The 24,243-nt window shown below is 35.8% G+C and overlaps 1 protein-coding gene across 1 annotated transcript in view; it reads right to left on the reverse strand.

The window, feature by feature from the left end:
• Window positions 1-815: 815 nt before the first annotated feature.
• Window positions 816-24,243, reverse strand: part of LOC114041487 (olfactory receptor 9G4) — a 31,776-nt gene continuing 8,348 nt past the window's right edge. Inside the window, exon 2 of the mRNA XM_027859947.1 lies at window positions 816-1,772. Within this exon, the coding sequence (XP_027715748.1) occupies window positions 816-1,772 (957 nt within the window). The remainder of the gene's footprint in view (window positions 1,773-24,243) is intronic.

Genomic DNA, 24,243 nt, shown 5'->3' on the forward strand with positions numbered 1-24,243 from the left:
GAGGACCATGACATCAGGGAGATGATGCCATGACATGCAATTGAATTGGGCATAAGTGAGGGAGGGTTGCACAAAGGTACCAGCCTCACTTTCTCCTCCAAAGCCATCTGGGTCCAGTGGGAAGATATGCATCAGGATAATTGATGCAGTGGGAGGCCTTGACCTTTTTAAACTAAGTTTTTTCCTCTACCATTGCAGGACACCTTTTTTTTCCAATTTATAATCTTACAGAGTTTCCAAGAGCACTCAGAGGTTAAGTTACTTGTCAGGGTAACATGGCCAGAAAGATCGGTCTTCATGTGAATAGCTGGGCACAATCTACCTTAGCACACTGTTGCCATAGCTAGCATGGAGGTCAGGGTGCTCAAAGATTTTTAAATTCGTGTAGAAAAGAAAATATCAAAAAGAGGATTTTCACTATGTTATATCTAAGCTTAATTACTGCTGTAATAAATACTTTTTGAATTGAACTGAATCAGATTACTGAATTTTGGAACACATCAGGACTCCAGAATTTATTTCAACACCCCACTTAAAAATAAAGAAACTGAGGCTAATAAAGTTAGATTACTTGCCTTAGATGGTCCAGGGAGCTGATGACTAGGTACAGAGTAGAGCTCTATTCCCTTGTCTTCTAGTAAATGATTGTTTATTTGAAATTTGCTGCTTCTTTACCTTTAGCAACCATCTCTCACACTGACATAATGAACTATCACATTTGAATTAATTTCAACAAGAATATATTGATAAAACACATGATTTATTTATCCTCAATTTTAAGGGGGTGATAAAAATAGCTTGGCTATGAATAAAAATCATCTTGGTACTTTGATGCTCTGTATTGCTTTCCTGAAGGCCTCCTTCACATCCTTGTTCCTAAAGCTATAGATCATGGGATTGAGCAGGGGATTCACCACTGTGTAGAACAGGGCAGCCAACTTGTCCTTCTCCAGGGAATAGGTGGAGCTGGGTCTTGAGTACATGAAGAGGAGGGACCCATAGAAGAGCATGACAGATATCATGTGGGAGGCACAGGTGGAGAAAGCCTTCCACCTCCCTGAGGCTGAGCGGATCCGAAGGATGGCCAGGAGGATGTTGAAATAGGATATCAGGATGGCCAGTATGCTAGACAAAACTGTGAAACCCACCACTCCCAGGAGTACTTTCTCATAGACCTGTGTGTCAGTGCAGGACATCTTCACCAGGGGGGGTGCATCACAGAAGAAGTGGTCAATGATATTTTTCCCACAAAATTTCAGGCGAAATGTGTTAGCAGTGTGGGCTATGGCATTCAGGAACCCACCTATGTAGGACCCAGCCACCAGCCCAACACAGAGAGACCTGGACATTGCAGCTGAATAGAGAAGGGGGTTGCAGATTGCTACATAACGGTCATAGGCCATAGCAGCAAGGAGGTAACACTCAGTGTAGGCCACAACACAGGAAAAGAAAAGTTGTGCACCACAGCCTGCTAAGGATATACGCTTGTCCTCTGAAATACAGGTGGCCAGGATTTTGGGGGTGTACACAGATGTATACCAGAAATCTAAGAATGACAGACTCCCAATGAAAAAATACATCGGGGTATGCAAACGGGAGTCAATCCTGATTAAGATAACCAGAGTCATGTTGCCTGCTAATGTTACCAAATAAAGAGCCAAAAAAGCTCCAAAGAAGACCAGTTGCATCTGGGGGTCAGCTGAGAAGCCAAGTAAGATGAATTCAGTCAAGGTGGTCTGATTCCCCTTTTCCACAGACATAGTGGTGGCAACCTGATGGAATCCAAGAAGTGTCAAAGAGAGATATAGACTGTATTAGTTCATGTGTTTTTGATATGGAATAACCCCAAGGGGTAGAGGGATGGCACAGAGGATAGAGCTTCATACTAGGAGCCAGGAAGAGCTGAGTTTACATTCTGCCTCAGATGCTTATCATTTGTGTAACTCTGGGCACATTACTTAACCTCTATGTCCCTCAGGTTCCTCATCTGTAAAAAGGGTATTATAATAGCGCCCATCTCACAGGATTACTGTGAGGTTCAAATAAGATGATGTATATAAAGTGCTCTGTAAAACTTAAAGCAATGTATAAATTCTATCTAGCTACTAGGCTTTTCCCATCATTTCATGGAGGAAGAATCTGGAAATCCCAAAATGTCAAACCTTGAAGAGACCTTAGAATATAGAACACAGATATTAGATGTAGGTATAGAATATATAGTGTTTGAATTAGCAAGGGCTTTAGTGGATAACAGAGAATGTCAAAGTGATGCAGGAGCTTGGAGATCATCTAATCAGGATTTCTTATTTTGGAGATCATAGGATTATAGTTGAAGAGCTGGAAAGGCCCTGGAAAGTCTCTTCACTTTAATTTTTCTTTTTTTTAAATTGTTTTTTTTTATTTTAAACTTAAATACAAAATAAGGAAAGAAAAAAATAAACAAACACTAAAAGTAAAATAATAAAAAAATAAGAAAGAAAAAGCATTGCCATGTGTGCAGCAGAACATGAGAGAGGATTCAGAATAAAACTACACATTGTCTTGAAAGCTTTCCATCTTTTCTTTGCTTCCTTGTAAATTTTCTTTTGTTCTGTGCTCTGCACTTTTTACTTTGTTCTGCCCCCCTTTTCTCCTGCCTTAGTTCTTCCTCTTGCATCTCATTTGTAAAATTCCTATTTTTAGCTGTTCCTAAATGGTTTTACTTTTGCTTTTTCCTTTCTTTTTTTTTTTTTTTTGGTGAGGCAATTGGGGTTAAGTGACCCAGGGTCACTTAGTGAGTGTTATGTGTCTGAGGCTGGATTTGAACTCAGGTACTCCTGACTCCAGTGCCAGTGCTCTACCCAATGTGCCACTCAACTGCCCCAGTTTTACTTTTCAAAATCATATCATACTTGTGTACTCCAAATTTTTTTTTCTTCCTGATCTGTTCTCTAGATCAGTTGTTTTTCTTAAGATGTTTCACATTCTCTTCTATTTTTTATCCTTCATATATATATTTTATTATTTCTCTTATAACTTCACTGGCTTTCCCCTGCCCAATTATTATTTTCTAGGAGTTGTTTTCTTCCTTAAGATGCTGGATCTCCTTTTCTAATTAGCTGATTCTTTCCAAAATTTTCTTGTTTTTCTTGGTTTGGTCTTATTTTTTATTTTTAGTTTTTCCTCAACTTCTCTCATTCGATTTTTAAAGTTTTTTAAGGAGTCTCTTCATTTCTAACTCTCTCATTTCATAGTTGAGAAAACTAAGACACAGAAAATTGAAATGACTTTTTTTGTGCGCATACAGGTTATTACTAGTAAACATTAAGGATGAGACATGATGTCGAATTCTGTGAATCTGGAGCCAATGTCTTTTCCATTATGACTGAATATACTGAAGATGCAGTGAGGCAAAATGATTTGCTTAGTGATAATCAATATTCACTTGATCAATCACTTAATTGCTCAATTGATCAACAAACACTTGTCAATTGCTTATTACATTCCATGCACTGTCTTAGGTGTTGGAGTTACAGAGTAAAAGCAAAATAAAAACAAAAACAAACAAACAAAGAAAAACTTGGTTTTTGCTCTAAATTGCTTATATTCCTAATGGGAGAGACAACAAACATAAAAATCCATCCATACAAACTAAATACAGAACACATGCAAAGTAACCTTAGAAGAAAAGACACTGGTAGCTGAAGAGTCTGAGAAACCTCATGCAGTAGAGAATATTTGAGCTGAGTCTTAAGGGAGGTTTTTTTTTTTTTTCTTAAGAACTAGAAGTTAGGAGGGTAAGTCTGGCAGACATGGAAGACAGAGAGTACAAAACCACAAAGGTGGAAGAAATAGTATCATATATGTGGAGTACCAAGTAGGCCAATATGGCTAGACTTTAGATTATGGGGGATCAATGTGTTAAGGGATTGGAAATATAATACCAGGCCATGCTGTTAAGTGTTTTAAATTCCATATAGAAGATTTTGTATTTGATCCTAGAAGTCATAGGGAGGCATTAGGATTTCTTGAGTAAGGTGTTGACATTACCAGATCTGACCTTTAGTACAATAACTTTGGCAACTATATAGAGGATGGATCTGAGGGGGTAAGTATTGAGAGTCATGAAGCAGGATGATCAGTTAGGGGACTGCTGTAGTAGTTCTGGTGAAAAATGCAAAGGACTTGAATTAGAGTCATTTGTACATGGAGAGAGGGTGCTGAATATGAAAACTGTAGTAGAAGTACCAGTAATTTTATTTGGCAGGTGATTGACTGTGTGGAATGAGTAATTAGTGAAGAGCAGAGGGTGACATTAACCAACATTGTGAAACTAGATAACTGGAGAAGTGATGGAGTCTATGACAGTATGGGTGAAATTCAGAAGGGAGGCTTTGGAGAGAAAGACAGACAATTCTGTTTGTGTACATTGAGTTTGGAGATGCTTATGGGAAATTCAGCTGGAAATGCCCAATAATTGACAATTGGCAATATGAGATTTGAGTTCAAGAAGGAGACTAGGACTGGAAAAATAGATATTTGAGTAACCTGTTATAAAATAGAAATTCTCCTGTATGGCCTTTGAAGATGTGTACTGAAATTTTTTTTTCTTTATAACCCCAATAGGAAGCAAGGTGCCTTGAAACATCCAAATTATAGATCCTACAGGAGAAATTTTGTATCCTCAGGACATCCTTAAGAAAGGATGTTTTCTTCAACAGGCACAGTGAAAATGGATTTCAAGTTGAGAGGATCCTAGACTTGAGGAGGGGTCCTGTGGCCCTTTAGGTCCTCAAATGTGGCCCTTTAACTAAATCCAAACTTTACAGAACAAAATCTCTTAATAAAAGTACTATCAGAGATATAAATGACAGTAACTATTATTCAGCCCAAATGTTTCATTTTACAGAAAAGGAAACTGAAGACCAGAATGGACATGTGACTTTCCCATGGTCATGCAGCTATTTAATGGTAGAGGCAGGATTAGAAACTAGTTCTCCTATTTCCTGGTTCAGTGCTTTTTTTTTTTTTTTTTTTTTTAGTAATAGAACATAAGTTTAAAGAGCAGAGGAAGGTCTTTTTTGAAGCACTGATGTCACAGATTGTTAAATAAAAGTAAAAACATATTCACTACTGGGTTCAAATCCTGAGTCTGCTACTATGAGGGTGAGTAGCGACAAGTTATTTAACCTCTTTGGGACTCATCCCTTAACTGTAAAATGAGGAAGTAAGACTGAACAACCTCTAAGTTCCCTTCTATCCATAAATGGATGATCTTATTATAGTATGAATCCTGACTTTGCTATTTACTACTCATGTGGTCTTGAGAAAGTTCCTTTCTTATCTCTCTGACCTTCAGTTTCCTCATCTCTAAAGTAAAAGGTAAGATAACATCTCAAAGTTCTCTCCTGCTCTGAAATCTTTGATCCTATGATCCTTAGATGAAAACTAGACACTGTTCACTTGATACCCATATTTTGATTTCTAGTCCCAGCCACTAACCTTCAATCTGTCAGGGGACAGCTTGTGGGGCAAGATAGCCCGTTTCTTTTCTTGCTCTTCAGTTCTGACACACTTTCTGTTGGACCCATGAATATCTCCTATTGTTTCCTTTGGGACCTCTCCTGCATGGTCTCTCAGAAACCAAAGCTTCGTTCTCCAAAGAATCAATTAAAGTTTTTTCTGCAGTTTGGGAATGACATATTAATTGGGACCTAAGGAAATATGTCATATTTAATTCAAAGTAGGCTTTTCCTTTGTGAATATTCTCATTTATCTTAATGTTGGGAAGAATGATTCCCCAGAGGCACTTTTGGATCTACATTATTTGATTCAGTGGAAAGTTCCCCATTATACATTGGGTGGGGGAGGGGCAGAAAACACCCTGAATTTGAAGACCAATGACCTAGGCTCAAATCCTAGACCTAGACCTTCTAAGTACTAGCTATGTGACCTTGAACAAACAACTTAACCTTTCAGATCCTGTTTCCTCATCTGTAAGATGATGAGATTAAATCAGCTGACCTGGAGGTCCCATAATTTAGGAAACTGTGAGGCAAAAATCTGAATTTTTTTTTTACGTTGAAAGACCTTTTGCAATCTGGTACCCAAATAAATTGGTGTGTGCCATCTATTCGGCACACACAGTTTTCCAAGCTACCTCTCTTTTTCAATTTTTTTTTGTTAATTTATTTTGATTTATCAACAATCACTTCCATAAGCTTTTGAGTTTTAAATTTTTCTCCACCTCCCTTCCCAAGATGGCACGCAATCTGATATGGGCTATACAAGTACATTCCTATTAAACATACTTTCACATTAGTTGTGTTGTAAGTAAGAATTAGAAGCAATATGAGAAAACACCAGAAAGAGGAAACAAAACACAACAGAAGAAAAAAAAAAGACAGCAAATAGTATGCTTTGATCTGCATTCAAACTCCATAGTTCTTTCTTTGGATGTGGATAACATTTTCCACCATGAGACCTTTGGAGATGTCTTAGATCCTTGAATTGCTGAGAAGGGCTAAATCTATCAACATTAGTCATTGTACAACATGGTTGTTACTGTGTACAAGGTTCTCCTGGCTCTGCTCATTTTGCTCAGCATTAGTCCATAGAAGTCTTTCCAGGTTTTTTCTGAAGTCTGCCTGATCATAATTTCTTATAGCACAATAGTATTCCATTACATTCATATACCACAACTTGTTCAGCCATTCCCTAAGTGATGGGCGTCCTCTCAATTTCCAATTCTTTGCCACCACAAAAAGAGCTGCTATAAATATTTTTGTACATGTGGGTCCTTTTCCCAATTGTGTGATCTCTTTGAGATACAGCCCTAGAAGTGCTGTTGCTGGGTCAAAGGATATGCACATTTTTATAGCCCTTGGGCATAGCTCCAAATTCTTTAAAATGGTTGGATCATTTTGCAACTCCACCAACAATGCATTAGTGTTCCAATTTTCCCACATCTTCTCCATCATTTACCATTTTCCTGTTTTGTCATGTTAGCCAATCTGATAGGTGTGACGTGGTACCTCAGAGTTGTTTTGATTTGCATTTCTCGAATCAATAGTGATTTAGAGCACTTTTTCATATGACTATAGATTGCTTTAATTTCTTCATCTGAGAACAGCCTGTTCATATCCTTTGACTGCTTATCAATTGGGGAATGACTTGTATTCTTAGAAATTTGACTTAATTATATGTATATTTTAGAAATGAGGCCCTTATCAGAGACACTGCTTATAAAAAAATCTTTCCCAGTTTTCTACTGCCCTCCTAATCTTGGTTGCATTGACTTTGTTTCTGCAAAACCTTTTCAATTTAATGTAACCAAAATTAACCATTTTGTATTTCATAATGTTCTGTATCTCCTGTTTGGTCATGAATTCTTCTGTTCCCCATAGATATCATAGGTAAACTATTCCTTGCTCTCCCAGTTTGCTTATAGTATAAGATTTTATATCTAAATTGTGAATCTATTTTGAGTTTATTTTGGCTTACGGTGTGAGATTTTGGTCTATGCCTAGTTTCTGCCATACTCTTTTCCAGTTTTCCCAGCAGTTTTTGTCAAAGAGTGGGTTCTTATCCCAGAAGCTGCGGTCTTTGGGTTTATCAAATAGTAGATTACTATAGTCATTGCCTACTGTATCTTGCATACTTAACCTATTCCACTGAACCGCCACTCTATTTCTTAGCCAGTACCAAGTACTTTTGATGATTGCTCCTTTATAATACAATTTAAGATCTGGAATGGCTAGGCTACCTTTGCCTGCATTTCTTTTCATTAGTGACCTTGATATTCTGGACCTTTTGTTATTCTAAATGAATCTTGTTACTATTTTTCTAGCTCCATAAAATAATTTTTTGTTAGTTTGATTGGTATGGCACTGAATAAGTAAATTAGCTTAGGTAAAATTGTCATTTTCATTATATTAGCTCGGCCTACTCATGAGCAACTGATGTTTTTCCAACTATTTAGATCTGACTTTATTCGTGTGAAAAATGTTTTGTAATTGTGTTCATAGAGTTCCTGGGTTTGTTTCAGAAGGTAGAATCCTAAATATTTTATAATGTCTATAGTAAGTTTAAATGGAATTTCTCTTTCTATCTTTTGCTATAGGGCTTTGTTGGTAATATATCAAAATGCCAATGATTTACATGGGTTTATTGTATAGCCTGCAACTTTGAAAGTTTGCTTAAAGTTGTTTATCATTTCAAGTAGTTTTTACTTGATTCTCTAGGATTCTCTAAATATATCATAATATCATCTGCGAAGAGTGATAGCTTTGTTTCTTCTTTGCCTGTTTAATTGAGGATAATTTTTTTCAGTTGTATGCCCAATTCATTGATCTCCTCTTTCTCTATTTTATTCATGTAAGCATTTAGAGATATAAAAATTCCCCTAAGAACTGCTTTCACTGCATCCCATAAGTTTTGTCATTCTCTTCAATGAAGTTATTGATTGTTTCTATCATTTAATGTTTTATCCATTCATTTTTTAGGATTAGATTATTCAGTTTCCAATTATTTTTTGTACTATCTTTCTGTAGCCCTTTATCACATATAATTTTTATTGCATCATGATCTTAAAAGGATGCATTCAGTATTTCTGCCTTTCTGCATTGGCTTATGAGGTTTTACATGGTCAATTTTTGTGTATATGCCATGTACCAGTGAGAAAAAAATATATTACTTTCTATCCCCTTTTAATTTTCTCCAGAGGTCTATCATACCTATTTTTTCTAAAATTCTATTCACCTCTTTAACTTCTTTCTTGTTTATTTTGTGGTTAGATTCATCTAGTTCAGATTGGGGGAGGTTGAGATCCCCCACTAGTATAGATTTTGTTACCTATTTCTTCCTGTAACTCCCTTAACTGCTCTAAGAATTTGAATGTTATACCACTTGTTTCATATATGCTATGTAATTATATTACTTCATTTTCTATGATGCCTTTTAACAGGATGTAGTTTCCTTCCTTATCTTTTTTGATAAGATCTATTTTTGCTTTTGCTTTGTCTGAGATCAGGATTGCTACCCCTACTTTCTTTTTTTTTTTTTTATTTCACCTGAGGAAAATATATATTACCTTTACCCTGCTTGTGTCCCTTTGTTTCAAATGCTTTTCTTGTAAACAACACATTGTAGGATTATGGTTTTTAATCCATTCTGCTATCTGCTTCTCTTTTATGGGAGAGTTCATCCCATTCACATTTATTGTTATCATTACTATCTATGTCTTTCTCTCTATCCTATTTCCCTATTTATTTGTTTCTTTCTCCTTTCTCCCTTTCCCTCCTCACTAGTGTTTTGCTTTTGACCACTGCCTCCCTCAGTCTCACCTCCGTTCTATTAGCCCCCTCCTTTTTCTTCCCGTTTACCTTTACTACTTCTTCCCTCCCTTCTATCCCCTCTCCCTTTTCTTTCCCCTTTTCCCTCATAATGTCTATGGGGCAAGTTAGATTTCTATACCTAACTGATTGTTATTCCCTTCTTGAGTCAAATCTGATGAGATTAAGGTTCAAACAATGCTCATCTCCCTCCCTTCTTTCCCTCTACTGTAATAAGTTTTTGTGCCTTTTACTGTAATTTCCCTTGTCTGACTCCTCTTTTCCTTTTCTCCCCGTACCTTCTCTTAGTTAGATAGGATTAATCCACTTACTTAGATCCATTTAATCTTCTTAATATGATTTTTTTATCATTACATCAAAGTCAGCTTATATCCACCCCCTCTGTGTATACTCCTTTAAAATGGTGTAATAACAATACAGTTCTCAAGAATTACAAGTGTCATCTTCCCTTATAGGGATGTAAACAATTTGCCCTTATTAATAACATGTTGGGATTTTTTTTCATCCCATTTACCTTTTTATGTCTCTCTTGATTCTTGTATTTGAAGACCAAATTTTCTGTTGAGCTCTGGTCTTTTTATCAGGAAGGTTTAGAAGTTCCTTATTTCAGTGAATGCCCTTCATCTCCCCTGAAATATTATGCTCATTTTCGCTGCGTAGTTGATCCTTAGTTGTAATCCAAGCTCCTTTGCCTTATGGAATATCATATTCCATGCCCTACAATCTTTTAACATAGAAGCTGCAAGGTACTGTGTAATTCTGACTGTGGTTCCATGATATTTAAATTGTTTCTTTCTGGTTGCTTGGAGTATTTTTTTCTTTCACCTGGTAATTTTGGAATTTGGCTCATATTCCTTGGCATTTGCAATTTGGGATCTCTTTCAAAAGGTGATTTATGGATTCTTTCTATGGCTATTTTACCCTCTGGTTCTAGGATGTCAGGGCAGTTTTCCTTGATGATTTCCTGAAGGATGCTGTCCAGGATCTTTTTTTCATCATGATTTTCAAGTAGAACAAAAATTTTTAAATTGTCTCCCCTGAATTGATTTTCCAGGTCAATTGTTTTACCAATGAGGCATTTTATGTGTTCATCTATTTTTTCATTCTTTTGTTTCTATTTGACTGATTCTTGCTCTCTCATAGTCAGTAGCTTCCATTTGCCCAATTCTAATTTTTAACAAATTATTTTCTTCTATTAGAGTTTGCCTCTTTTTCTATTTGGCCCATTTTATTTTTTAAGGAATTCTCTTCAGTGAACTTTTGTGTCTCCTTTTCTGTTTGGCCAGTTCTGCTTTTTTTTAAAAAAAAATTTATTAATTTATTTTGATTTATCAATAATCACTTCCATATGATTTTGAGTTTAAAATTTTTCTCCCCCTTCCTCCCCACCACCCTCCCCAAGATGGCACACAATATGATATAGGATATACATTTATATTCATATTAAACATATTTTCACATTAGTGATGTTGTAAGTAGAAATTTAAAACAATAGGAGGAACCATTAGAAAGAGGAAACAAAACTCAACAGAAGAGAAAAAAAATAACAGTTCAGCTTTCATCGTTCTTTCTTTGAGAGTGGATAGCATTTTCCATCAAAAGGCCTCTGGAGATGTCTCAGATCCTTGTATTGCCAGGAAGGGTTAAGTTTATCCATATTAGTAATCACACAACATGGCTGTTATTGTGTACAACGTTCTCTTGGTTCTGGACACTTCACTCAGCATCAGACCATACAAGTCTTTCCAGGTTTTTCTGAAGTCAGTCTGTTCATCATTTCTTATAGCACAATAGTATTCCATCACATTCATATACCACAACTTGCTCAGCCATTCCCCAATTGATGGGCATCCTCTCAATTTCCAATTCTTTGACACCACAAAAAGAGCTGCTATGAATATTTTTGTACATGTAGGTCCTTTTCCCATTTGTGTGATCTCTTTGGGATATAGCCCCAGAACTGCTATTGCTGGGTCAAAGGGTATGCAAATTTTTATAGCCCTTTGGGCATAGTTCCAAATTGCTCTCCAAAATGGTTGGATCATTTCACAACTCCACCAACAATGCATTAGTGTTCCAATTTTCCCACATCTTCTCCAACATTTATCATTTTCCTGTTTTGTCATGTTGGCCATTCTGATAAGTGTGATGTGGTACCTCAGAGTTGTTTTAATTTGCATTTCTCTAATCAATAGTGATTTAGAGGATTTTTTCATATGACTATAGATGACTTTAATTTCTTCATCTGAGAACTATCTGTTCATATCCTTTGACCACTTATCAATTGGGGAATGGCTTGTATTCTTATCAATTTGACTCGGTTCTCTATATATTTTAGAAATGAGACCCTTATCAGAGAGACTGATTGTAAAAATTCCCAATTTTCTATCTTCCTTCTAATCTTAGTTGCATTGGCTTTGTTTGTGCAAAACCTTTTCAATTTAATGTAATCAAAATTATCTATTTTGTTTTTTGTAATGTTCTCTATCTCCTGTTTGGTCATGAATTCTTCTGTTCTCCATAGATCTGACAGGTAAATTAGTCCTGGCTCTCTCTGTTTGATTATAGTATCAACCTTTATATCTAAATCATGTACCCATTTTGACTTTATTTTGGTATATGGTGTGAGATTTTGGTCTATGCCTAGTTTCTGCCATACTCTTTTTCCAGCAGTTTTTTTCAAAGAGTGGGTTCTTATCCCAGAAGCTGGAGTCTTTGGGTTTATCAAATAATATATTACTGTAGTCATTGACTACTGTGTCTTGCATACTTAACCTATTCCACTGATCCACCACTCTGTTTCTTAGCCAGTACCAAGCAGTTTTGATGATTGCTGCTTTATAATACAATTGAAGATCTGGAATGGCTAGGCCACCTTCCCCTGCATTTCTTTTCATTAGTTCTCTTGATATTCTGGACCTTTTGCTCTTCCAAATGAATCTTGTTATTATTTTTTCTAACTCTACAAAATAATTTTTTGATAGTTTGATTGGTATGGCACTGAATAAGTATATCAGCTTAGGTAGAATTGTCATTTTTATTATATTATCTCGGCATACCCATGAGCAACTGATGTTTTCCAAATTATTTGGATCTGATTTTATTTGCATGAAAAGTGTTTTGTAATTGTGTTCATAGAGTTCCTGGGTTTGTTTCAGAAGGAGGACTCCTAAATATTTTATAATGTCTGCAGTAAGTTTAAATGGAATTTCTCTTTCTATCTCTTGCTGTTGGCCTTTGTTGGTAATACATAGAAACGCCGATGATTTATATGGGTTTATTTTATAGCCTGCTACTTTGCTGAAGTTGTTTATTATTTCAAGTAGTTTTTTATTTGATTCTCTGGGATTCTCTAAGTATAACATCATGTCATCTGCAAAGCGTGATAGCTTTGTTTCTTCTTTGATTATTCTAATGCCTTCAATTTCTTTTTCTTTTCTCATTGCTAAAGCTAATGTTTCCAGTACGATGTTGAATAACAGAGGTGATAATGGACATCCTTGTTTCACCCCCGATCTTATTGGAAATGCTTCTAGATAGTCCCCATTACCTATTATGCTTGCTGAAGGTTTTAGATAGATGCTATTTATTATTTTAAGGAAGACTCCATTTACACCTATGCTCTCTAGTGTTTTTAATAGGAATGGGTGTTGTATTTTGTCAAAACCTTTTTCTGCATCTCTTGAGATGATCATGTGGTTTCTGTTAGTTCTGGTGTTGATATGATGGATTATGCTGATAGTTTTCCTTATATTGAATCAGCCCTGCATTCCTGGCATAAATCCTACCTGGTCATAGTGTATTATCCATGTGATAAGTTGCTGTAATCTATTTGCTAATATTTTGTTTAAAATTTTGGCATCTATATTCATTAGAGAAATTGGTCTATAATTTTCTTTCTCTGTTTTGACTCTTCCTAGTTTAGGTATCAGCACCATATTTGTATCATAAAAAGAATTTGGTAAGATTCCTTCTTTACCTATTTTACCAAATAGTTTATATAGGATTGCAATTAACTGTTCTTTAAATGTTTGATAGAATTCACATGTAAATCCATCTGGCCCTGGAGATTTTTTCCTAGGGAGTTCATCAATGACTTGTTGAATTTCTTTTGCTGAGATGGGGTTATTTAAGTATTTTACTTCCTCTTCTGTTAATCTGGGCACTTTATATTTTTGTAAATATATATCCATTTCACTAAGATTGTCAAATTTGTTGTCAAATAGTTGGGCAAAATAATTCCTAATTGTTGTTTTAATTTCCTCTTCCTTGGTGGTAGTTTCACCCTTTTCATTCTTGATACTAATAATTAGGTTTTCTTCTTTCTTTTTTTAAATTAGATTAACTAAAGGTTTATCTATTTTATTGGTTTTTTCATAAAACCAGCTCTTAGTTTTATTTATTAGTTCAATAGTTTTCTGAATTTCAATTTTATTAATTTTTCCTTTGGTTTTCAATATTTCTAATTTGTTGTTTAATTGAGGATTTTTAATTTGTTCTTTTTCTAGTTTTTTTTTAGTTGTATGTCCAATTCATTGATCTCCTCTTTTTCTATTTTATTTATGTAAGCATTTAGAGATATAAAACTTCCCCTAAGAACTGCTTTTGCTGCATCCCATAAATTTTGGTATGTTGTCTCATTATTGTCATTCTCTTGAATGAAATTATTGATTGTTTCTATGATTTGTTCTTAGACCCAATCATTTTTTAGGATTAGATTATTTAGTTTCCAATTATTTTTTAGTCTATCTTTCCATGACCCTTTATTACATATAATTTTTGTTGTATCATGATCTGAAAAGGATGCATTTAATATTTCTGCCTTTCTGCATTATGCCCTAGTACATGGTCAATTTTTGTGTATGTGCTGTGTACCGCCAAGAAGAAAGTATATTCTTTTCTATCCCCATTCACTTTTCTCCAGAGGTCTATCATACCTAACTTTTCTAATGTTCTATTCACCTCCTTAAAATCTTTCTTGTTTATTTTGTGGTTATATTTATCTAGTTCAGAGAGGGGGAGGCTGAGGTCCCTCACTAGTATAGTTTTGCTGTCTATTTCTTCCTGTAACTCCCTTAACTTCTCCTCTAAGAATTTGGATGCCATACCATTTGGTGCATATATGTTTAGTAATGATATTACTTCATTGTCTATGGTGACTTTTAGCAGGATGTAGTTTCCTTCCTTATCTCTTTTGATAAGATCTATTTTTGCTTTTTCTTTGTCTGAGATCAGGATTGCTACCCCTGCTTTTTTTACTTCAGCTGAAGCATAATATATTTTGCTCCAGCCTTTTACCTTTACCCTGTATGTGTCACTCTTTTTCAAATGTGTTTCCTGTAAACAACGTATTGTAGGATTATGGTTTTTAATCCAATCTACTATACACTTCCATTTTATGGGAGAGTTCATCCTATTTACATTTACAGTTATGTTTACTATCTGTGTCTTGTTCTCCATCCTTTTTTTCCCCCCTGATTATGCTTTTCTTTCTCCTTTCTCCTTTCTTCTTTCTCCCCCTCACTAGTGTTTTGCTTTTGACCAGCGCCTCCTTGGGTCCCACCTCTCTTCTATTATCCCTTTCCCTTTTCTTCCCCTTTACCCTTACTGCTTCTTCCCTCCCTTCCATTTCCCCTCCCTCTTATTTCCCCTTTTCCCTCCTACTGCCTACAGTGCAAGTTAGATTTGTATACCTAACTGATTATGTTATTCCCTTCTTGAGCCAAATCTGGTGAGAGTAAGGTTCAAACAATGCTCATCCCCCTCCTTTCTTTACCTCTGCTCTAATAGGTTTTTGTGTCTTTTCCTGTAATGTAATTTACCCTTGTCTGCCTCCTCCTTTTTCAATACATTTTCTTAGCTCAGACTAATCCACTTACTTGGATCCATTTAACCCACTTAATTTTTTTTTATCATTACATCAGTCAACTTATATCCACCCCCTTTATGTATACTCCTTTAACATGGTATAATAACAATACAGTTCTCAAGAGTTGCAAGTGTCATCTTCCCTTGTAGGGATGTAAACATTTTGCCCTTATTAACAACGTATTGTATCTTTCTGTACCATTTATCTTTTTATGTCTCTCTTGAATCTTGTACTTGAAGATCAAATTTTTGGTTGAGCTCTGGTCTTTTTATCAGGAAAATTTGGAAGTGCCCTATTTCATTGAATATCCATCTCCTTCCCTGGAAAATCATGCTCATTTTCACTGGGTATTTAATCCTTGGCTGTATTCCAAGCTCCTTTGCCTTACAGAATATCATGTTCCATGCCTTATGGTCTTTTAATGTAGAGGCTACAAGGTCCTGCGTAATCCTGACTGTGGTTCTATGATATTTAAATTGTTTCTTTCTGGCTGCTTGCAGTAATTTCTCTTTAATCTGGTAATTTTGGAATTTAGCTATTATATTCCTTGGCATTTTCAATTTGGGATCCCTTTAAGGTGGGGAGCGGTGGATTCTTTCTATAGTTATTTTACCTTCAGGTTCTAGGACTTCAGGGCGGTTTTCCTTTATGATTTCCTGAAGGATATTGTCCAGGCTCTTTTTTTTCATCATGACTTTCAGGTAGGCGTATAATTTTTAAATTGTCTCTCCTGGATCGATTTTCCAGGTCAGCTGTTTTACCCATGAGATATTTTATGTTTTCACCTATTTTTTCATTTTTTTGTTTTTGTTTGACTGATTCTTGCTCTCTCATAGAGTCATTAGTTTCCATTTGTTCAATTCTAATTTTAACATATTGTTTTTTTCTGTTAGATTTTGTACTTTCTTCTCCAATTGGTCAATTGTATTTTTAAGGGATTTATTTTCTTCATTGTACTTTTTTTCCACTTGGCCAATTGTATGTTTCAGGGACTTGTTTTCATCAGTGTACTTTTTTTCCAATTGGTCAATTGTACTTTTAAAGGACTTCTCTACCTCTCTCATTTGACTTTTAAAATCCTTCTTGAGTTCTTCTAAGACGTCTTTTTTGGCATCAGACCAGTTCATATTCCCTTTTGATGTTGCAGATGTGGGTTTGATGACAGTGTTGTCCTCTTCAGAATTTCTGCCTTGATCTTCACTCTTCTCGTAATAGGAATCTATAGCACGTTTCTTTTTACTCATGGTGTTTATTCCCTGGCCTTTAAAGAGATTAAGCTCTCCTGCTGGGGAGCAGAGGGCACTGACCCAAGCTTCTTGTGTTGGGAGCCTAGGTCTTGGTCACTGGCTTTGGGAGGTGGGGTCTCTTATGTTGTAGAAGCTGTAGGGTTCCGGCAGGTTGTCTGTTGTTGGGCTGGAATCAGCAAGGCTGGGACTTTCAGGTAAATGTAGGTTGCCTGCTTTTCCTTTCCTTTAGCTTTGTTTAGCTGCTTTTAGATAAGTGCTGCCAGGTGTTTATCTGTCTGGGGCCCCTTGCAGTGCTGCCTCCCTCATTTCTGTTGAGGTAATGGGATACTTCTTTGCTGTAGAATGCTGAGGCACCTGGTGGTTTTCTGAGCTGGTTTCCACCAGTTACCCCACCCTCACTGAGGCACTAGGAGGTACAGCTGTTGGCATTTGCCAGCTTGACCACCTGGGCTTCGGGATCTCCTCCTGGTTGGCAGTTGGAGGCTGTAGGGTTCTGACAGCTTATCTGGTGTTGGGCTGGAATCAATAGGGCTGGAACTTTTTGGCACCTCTAGGTTGCTTTCTTCAGCTCCTTTCAGACAAATGCTGCTGAGTGCTTATCTGACTTAGGCCCTTTGTAGTGCTGCTTCCTTTATTTTTGCTGAGGCACTGGGAGACCCGTTTGCTGTAGAGTGCCAAGGCACCAGAATCTCCTCCTGGTGTGCTAAAGTAGGTCTTTCCACTAGCTGACTTGGCGACTCCTATTTTGTACTGCTCCCCTTCCCCCCGGGTAAGAGGGGCCTTTCCTGTTAATCCCTCTAGCTACCTGGGCTACTGCACTGCTGCACCCCATCTTTCTTCTGGTTCAGCTGTTCCAGGGTTTTTTTTCTGGGGTGATATTTTCTGGGTTTTCAGAGGTTGATAGGAGAGGATGAGAGCGACTACCTTTTTACTCCACCATCTTGGCTCCCAGAAGCGGAAGTCCCAATTCTGCTTTTTAAGGAGTTGTTTTTTTCTGTTAATTTTTGTCCTTCCTTTTCCAAGCTATTGACTCTCTTTTGTATACCTCTTATTTCTTTTCCCAATTTTTCTTCTACCTCTCTTAATTGACTCTTAAAATCCTCCAAGAAGGCTTTTTAGGGTTCATACCATTCATATTCCCTTTTGAGGTTCTAGATGTGGGTTTGTTGACAATGCCTTCCTCTTTGGAATGTCTGCCTTGATCTTCACTGTTCCCATAATAAGTATCTATAGTATTTTTCTTTGTTTGCTTATTTCCTGGCCTTTACAAAGATCGATCTCTCCTGCTAGAGGGCAGTGGGCACTGACCCAAGCTTCTTATATTGAGATCCTGGGGCCTGGTCACTGGCTTTGTGTGCTAGGGCCTTTGATATTGGCTGTTGGAGGCTGTAGGGTTCTTTAAGGTACCTGGTGTTGGGGTGGAATCAGCAACACTGGAAATCTAGGGGTAGGATTGGGTAGTCTGGCCCCTGGAGGTTGCCTGCTCACCCGTGTGTTTTTTTCCACTTTTTTTGGTTCCTTTCAGATAAATGTTTCACTATTGCAGGATGTTTCTTTGCCTGGAACTTTCCCCCTTGGAGCACTTTCCAGAGTTTTGCTGAGGCACTGGGAGACTGGTCTCCCAGTGGAACACCATGGCATGTGGTGGTTTTCCATGTTGTTTCCACTGGTTCCTCTGCCCTTACTGAGGCACTTGGGGGTCCTGGTGTTGGTGTTTGTCTCTTCTACCACCTGGGGTTCAGGATCTCCCCCTAGTATGCTGAGGAGGCACTTTCCACTAGGCTGCTGGGATGTCTCCTGTTCTATACTGCTCCCCTTACCCCAGGGCAAGAGGGGCCTTTACCATTAATCCTTCAAGCTTCCTGTGCTACAGGATTGGCACACCCTCATCTTTCTGCTGGTACAATTGTTCCAGGGATTTTCCTGGGGTGATATTTTCTTGGCTTTCAGAAGTTAATAAGGGATGGTAAGAGTGACTTACTTCTTACTCCATCATCATTGCTCCTGGAACAAAAAAATAAAACCAAAACAATGAAAAAATAGAAGACAATGTGAAATATCTCATTGGAAAAACAACTGACCTGGAAAATAGATCCAGGAAAGATAATTTAAAAATTATTAGACTATCTGAAAGCCGTAATCAAAAAAAGAGCCTAGACATCATCTTTCAAGAAATTATCAAGAAAAACTGCCCTAATATTCTAGAACCAGAGAGTAAAATAGAAATTGAAAGAATCTACCTATCATCTCCTGAAAGAGATCCCCAAAGGAAAACTCCTAAGAATCTTATAGTCAAATTCCAGAGCTCCCAGGTCAAGGAGAAAATATTGCAAGGAGCCAGAAAGAAATAATTCAGGAGTCCTGACAAAAGGCAATCCACTGGAGAAGGAATTGGCAAAGCATTATAGTATCTCTGCCAAGAAAACTCCATGAACAGTACTAAAATGTTAAAAAAAGACATCAGAAAATGAAGCCTCCATGTTGGAAGGTGTCAACTTTGTTACAGGGAAAGACTGGATGATAACTACCAATAGCTCAAGGAATAATGAAGTGGCTAGGCCTAACCTGAAAGGAAATTTAGCTGTGAATATATCTGGTGAATAAAGGAAAGTTTGATACTGTAAAGATCAGTATTGCATAGGAATCTGGAATTTGAGATCTATGAACCAAGGTAAGCTAGATTTGGTCAAGTGAGAGATGGAAAGCTTAAACATCAACATCTTGGGTGTTATGAATTTAATTAATATGATCATTGCATATACTTCTGTGGGCAAGAATTCCTTAGAAGAAATGGAGTAGTCTTCATATTCAATAAAATTAGATTGAAATACTAAAGTAGAAAATGAGAAGATAATTGGAATAATAAGCAAGTTTGACCTTGGAGTATAAAATGAAGTAGGGTAGAGAATAATAAAGTTTTGTCAAGATAACTCACTGATCCTATCAAAAACTCTTTTTCAACAACCCAAAAGGTGACTACACATAGACATGACCAGATGGTCAATATCAAAATCAGATTGATTATATACTTTGCAGTCAAAGATGGAGAAGCTCTATAAAGCTGGTTAAAACAAGACCTGAGTTGACTGTGTTTCAGATTATGAGCTTCTTATTCTATAATTCAGACTTAAATTGAACAAAGTAGGGAAAACTATTAGACCACATAGGTATAACCTAAATAACATCCCTTATGAATATGAAGTGGAAGTGATGGGTAGATTTGAGGGATTATATCTGATAGACAGAGTACCTAAAGAACTATAGACAGATGTTCACAATATTGTACAGGAGGCAGCAACAAAAAAACTTCCAAAAGAAAAAGAAGAGCAAAAAAGCAAAATGGCTGTGTGAAGAGACTTTACAAATAGCTGTGGAAAGAAATAAAGCGAAAGATAAAAAAGAAAGGGAAAGATATATCCAACTGAACGCAGAATTCCAAAGAATAGCTAAGGGAGTATAGAAGGTTTTCTTAAATGAGCAATTCAAAGGAATAGAAGAAAAAAATAGAATGGGAAAGACAGATCTCTTAAAGAAAATTAGAGATATCAAGGGACTGTTTCATGTCAAAATGAGCATGGTAAAAGACAAAAAAGTAGGGACTTAGAAGAAGAAGCTAATAAGAAGCGCCAAGAATATACAGAAGAACTCCATGTTGGAACTCCATGATGGAATTCCAGCTGAGCTATTTAGAATGTTAAAAGATGATGCTGTTAAAGTGCTGCAATCAATAGGCCAGTAAACTTGGCAAACTTAACAGTGGTCACTGGATTAGAAAAGATTGGTTTACATTCCAATCCTAAACAATGACAATGTCAAAAAAAGTTCAAATTACTAAAAAATTATTTTCTTTCACATGCCAGCAAAGTTATGTCTAAGATTCTGCAAACTAGGCTTCAGCAATATGTGAGACATGAATTACCTGAAGTGCAGGTTGGTTTCCAGAGGCAGAGGAACTAGAAACCAAATTGCCAGAATTCTCTGGATTATGGAGAAAGCAAGAGAGTTCCAGGAAAAAATAATTCACTTTATTGACTACACTTTTGACACTGACATTTTGACATTGACACTCTTTTGAATGTGTGGAACACAACAAAAATGTAACAAGTCCTCAAAGAGATGGGAGTACCAGAACATTTTATGTGTCTGCTGAGGAACCTGTATGTGGGTCGAGAAGCAACAGTTAGAAGGGAACATGCAGCAATTGATTGATTTAAGATTGGAAAAGAAGTATATCAGGGCTGTATATTGCCACCTTACTTGTTTGACTTATATGCAGAGTACATTATGTGAAATACCAGGCTGGATGAATCAAAAGTCAGCATTAAGGTTGCTAGGAAAAGTAGCAACAATTTTAGATATGAGTTGATATCACTGTGATGGCACAAAGTAAAGAACTAAGAATCCTTTTGATGAGAGTGAAAGAGGAGAGTGTAAAAGCAGGCTTGAAGTTTAACATTAAAAAAAAATAAAGATCATGGCAACTGTCATCACTTCGTGGCAAACAGAGGGAGAAGAAATGGAAGTGGTGTCAGATTTCACAATCTTGAGCTGGTTACTGCAGCCATGAAATTAAAAGACACTTGATCTTTGGAAGGAAAGTGATAGCAAATCTGGAAAGCTTACTAAAAAGCAGATAAATCACTTTGTTGACAAAGTTTCATATTCAAAGGTATGTGTTTTCCAATAGTAATGTATAGCTGTGAGAGCTGGATTATAAGTAAAGCTGAGTGCCACAGAATCAATGCTTTTGAATTGAGGTGCTGGAGAAGACTTTTGAGAATGCTTTGGACAGCAAGAAGATCAAATCAGTTAATATTTAGAGAAATTAATTTAAACTGCTCATTGGAAGGACAAATACTGAAGCTGAACCTTAAAGACTTTGACCACATAATGAGAAGACAGGACTCATTGGAAAAGACTGTGATGTTGAGAAAGATTGAAGACAAAAGGAAAAGGTGATGGTAGAGGATGAGATGAATAGATAGTGTCATGGAAGTAATGAAAATGAGCTTGGACAGATTTCAAAAGATAGTGGAGGATAGAAGGTGTGCTATGGTCCTTAGGGTCATGAAGAGTCAGACATGTCTGAAGGAATGAACAACAACAAGAAGCTACATTATTTTGTTTTAATCCATTAAAATAGATACACCATCAGCTATTTGTTATAAACAAAAAAAGAAAAAAAGAAACTACTGACATCAAAAATAAAAAAGAATTCACAACATATGAAGAAAAAGGATTTTATTAGAAATTATTTTACCAAAATATGACAATAACAATAATGACAGACTAAGTAGATGATTTACAAAATATATAAAATCCCTAAATTAACAGAAAAATAAATAGAGAATAAAAAAAATTCAAAAAAAAGAAATCATACAATTAATAAGTGAAGTTTCAAGGGTTGAAAAAAACAGACCAGATGGATCCACAAGCAAATTTTATCAAATCTTTATAGAAGAATTATATTGAATAAAATATTTGAAAAAATAGCAAAATATTTTATCAGATTCCTTCTATGATATAAATATGTTATTGACACTGAAATTAAGGAGAATCAAAAGTCAACAACTCAAAATTCAACAACTCAACAAAAATTAATTGCTAACTCTTGGTCAGGTACTGCACTATGTTCTGAGAATATCAATGAAAGCAAAAAGAAAGACTGTTCTTGCCCTCAAGGATCTTATATTTGAATGGGAGAAAAAACACACAGGAAGGAGATGAAAATGAGCAATCAAATACCAACATCAGGGCATGGTAGAGAAGTTGTCAGTCAAGAGTGGAGTCAGGAGTGTATGAATGCGCATGGATGACCTGGGCTCTTTGTCCAAATGGACACTCCGGGACAAAGTTACCAATGAAGAGAGGACCATGGAGGCAAATATTTCCTTCAGGTTGAGAAGATTCTTGGGGAATGGTAAAGAAATTAGCAGAATTAGGAGAAGTGGGAGAAGAGTGAAATGAGAAAAAGAAAACTATAAAAAATATCCGATGAACATTGATGTCAAAATTTTAAACTAAATATTAAGAAAAAGATCACAAAGATCATACAATATGACCAAGTTAAACTTATGACAGGAGCGTAAAGTTGGTGTATTACAAGGAAAACTATAAAATAATCAACCACGTTAGTAAAAATAACAGCCAAAATTATATGATTTTATCGGTTTATTAAAAAAACTTTTTATAAAGTAAAACACCTATTTCTGTTAAAAATAACATATTAGAAAACAAAAATAAATGAAATGTTTTTAGCAACTTAAATAGTATATGACTCAAGCAAAGAGTCAGCATCATCTGTAATGAAACTTAACCAGAATTTTCTCCAATAAGTTCAAGGGTGAAGCAAAGATCTCCATTTTCAATATTTCTCTTTGATACAGGGCTACAGACATTAGCTACATCAGTAAAACAAGAAAAAAAAATTAAAGCATAGGCAAAGAAAACTATCTCTTTTTAAGTTTATTTGATGGTTTACTTAGAGAATTCTAGAGAATCAAATAAAATTAATCAAAATAACTTTGGTAAAGTTATAGTATTTAAAATTAATGCACAAAAATAATCAACATCCCAATATTTGGCCAACAAAATCCAGTGGAAAATATAGAGAAATTCCATTTAAAACAATGAATGAATACATAAAATACTTAGGAGTCTATATGAAAGAATAAACACAAGAACTATATGAAGACAACTACAAAACAATATTTATAGAATAAATAGAAACATGAATAAGTGGAGAATTATTAATTTTTTTTGGGTAGAGTCAGACAATACAATAAAAATATAAATACTACCTCAATTGATTATTATTAAGTGCTACACAAATCACATTATCTAAGAATTACTTTATAGAACTAGAAAACATAATACCAATCATAACTACTTAGATACCACTACCAGCCTTATGCCTCAAAGAGATCAAAGGGAAATAAAATGTACTACATATACAAAAAAAAATGAAAGTTCTTTTTCATACAGTGGAAAAGATCTGGAAATTAATGTAATATGGAAAGTAAAGTAACTGATAAGGGTATAACCACCTATTGGGAAATAGTTGAATAAATTATGGTATATGAATATGATGAAATACTATTTTCCCATGAGAAATAAACAGATGATTTCACAGAAACCTGGGAACATTTATATGAACTGAAGAAGATTCAATATTTATTTTCAATAATTATCCCTTCAAGTAAATTATTTCCACAGAAAATAATATTTAATAAATTTTTCTGTTATTCAGCATTTCACTAAATATATTTTGAGAGGCAAGCAATCAAAACTGATATATTAAATGTATATTACTTGTCAGATAATGTGCTATGTGTTGGGGCTACAAAGATGCCAAAGTCACAGTCCCTGCTCTCAAGAAGCTTATATTCCATGGTGAGGGAAAATAACATATTTAGAAATTGTATATACATATATACATACAGACATATTTATACATAAAAATACAAAAGATAAAAATGAGGAAAAATACTTTTTTTGGAGAGGGGTAACAGCAACTATGGGATTAGAAATGTCTTCATATAGAAGGCTCAGTGGAGTTTTGGGAAAAAAAAAAACGACCAACAAATCAAACAAGATATCCCAAGACCTCAGAGGTCCAATGCTAGCATAGGGAACAGTCCATTCAAAGGTGCAGAGATGAGAAATTGACTTTGATGTATGAGGAATGGCCAGAAGGTCAGTTTATCTGGACCACTTAGAAGAGAGAGGGACCACACGGTACAAGGTAAGTGCTAGAGTTCTAGTTTCCTTTGGGATCATTTAAAAAGTTGACAAA

The sequence above is a fragment of the Vombatus ursinus genome, unplaced genomic scaffold (genome assembly GCF_900497805.2).
Source record: "Vombatus ursinus unplaced genomic scaffold, bare-nosed wombat genome assembly UNPS02014174.1, whole genome shotgun sequence".
Classification (NCBI taxonomy): Eukaryota; Metazoa; Chordata; class Mammalia; order Diprotodontia; family Vombatidae; genus Vombatus; species Vombatus ursinus.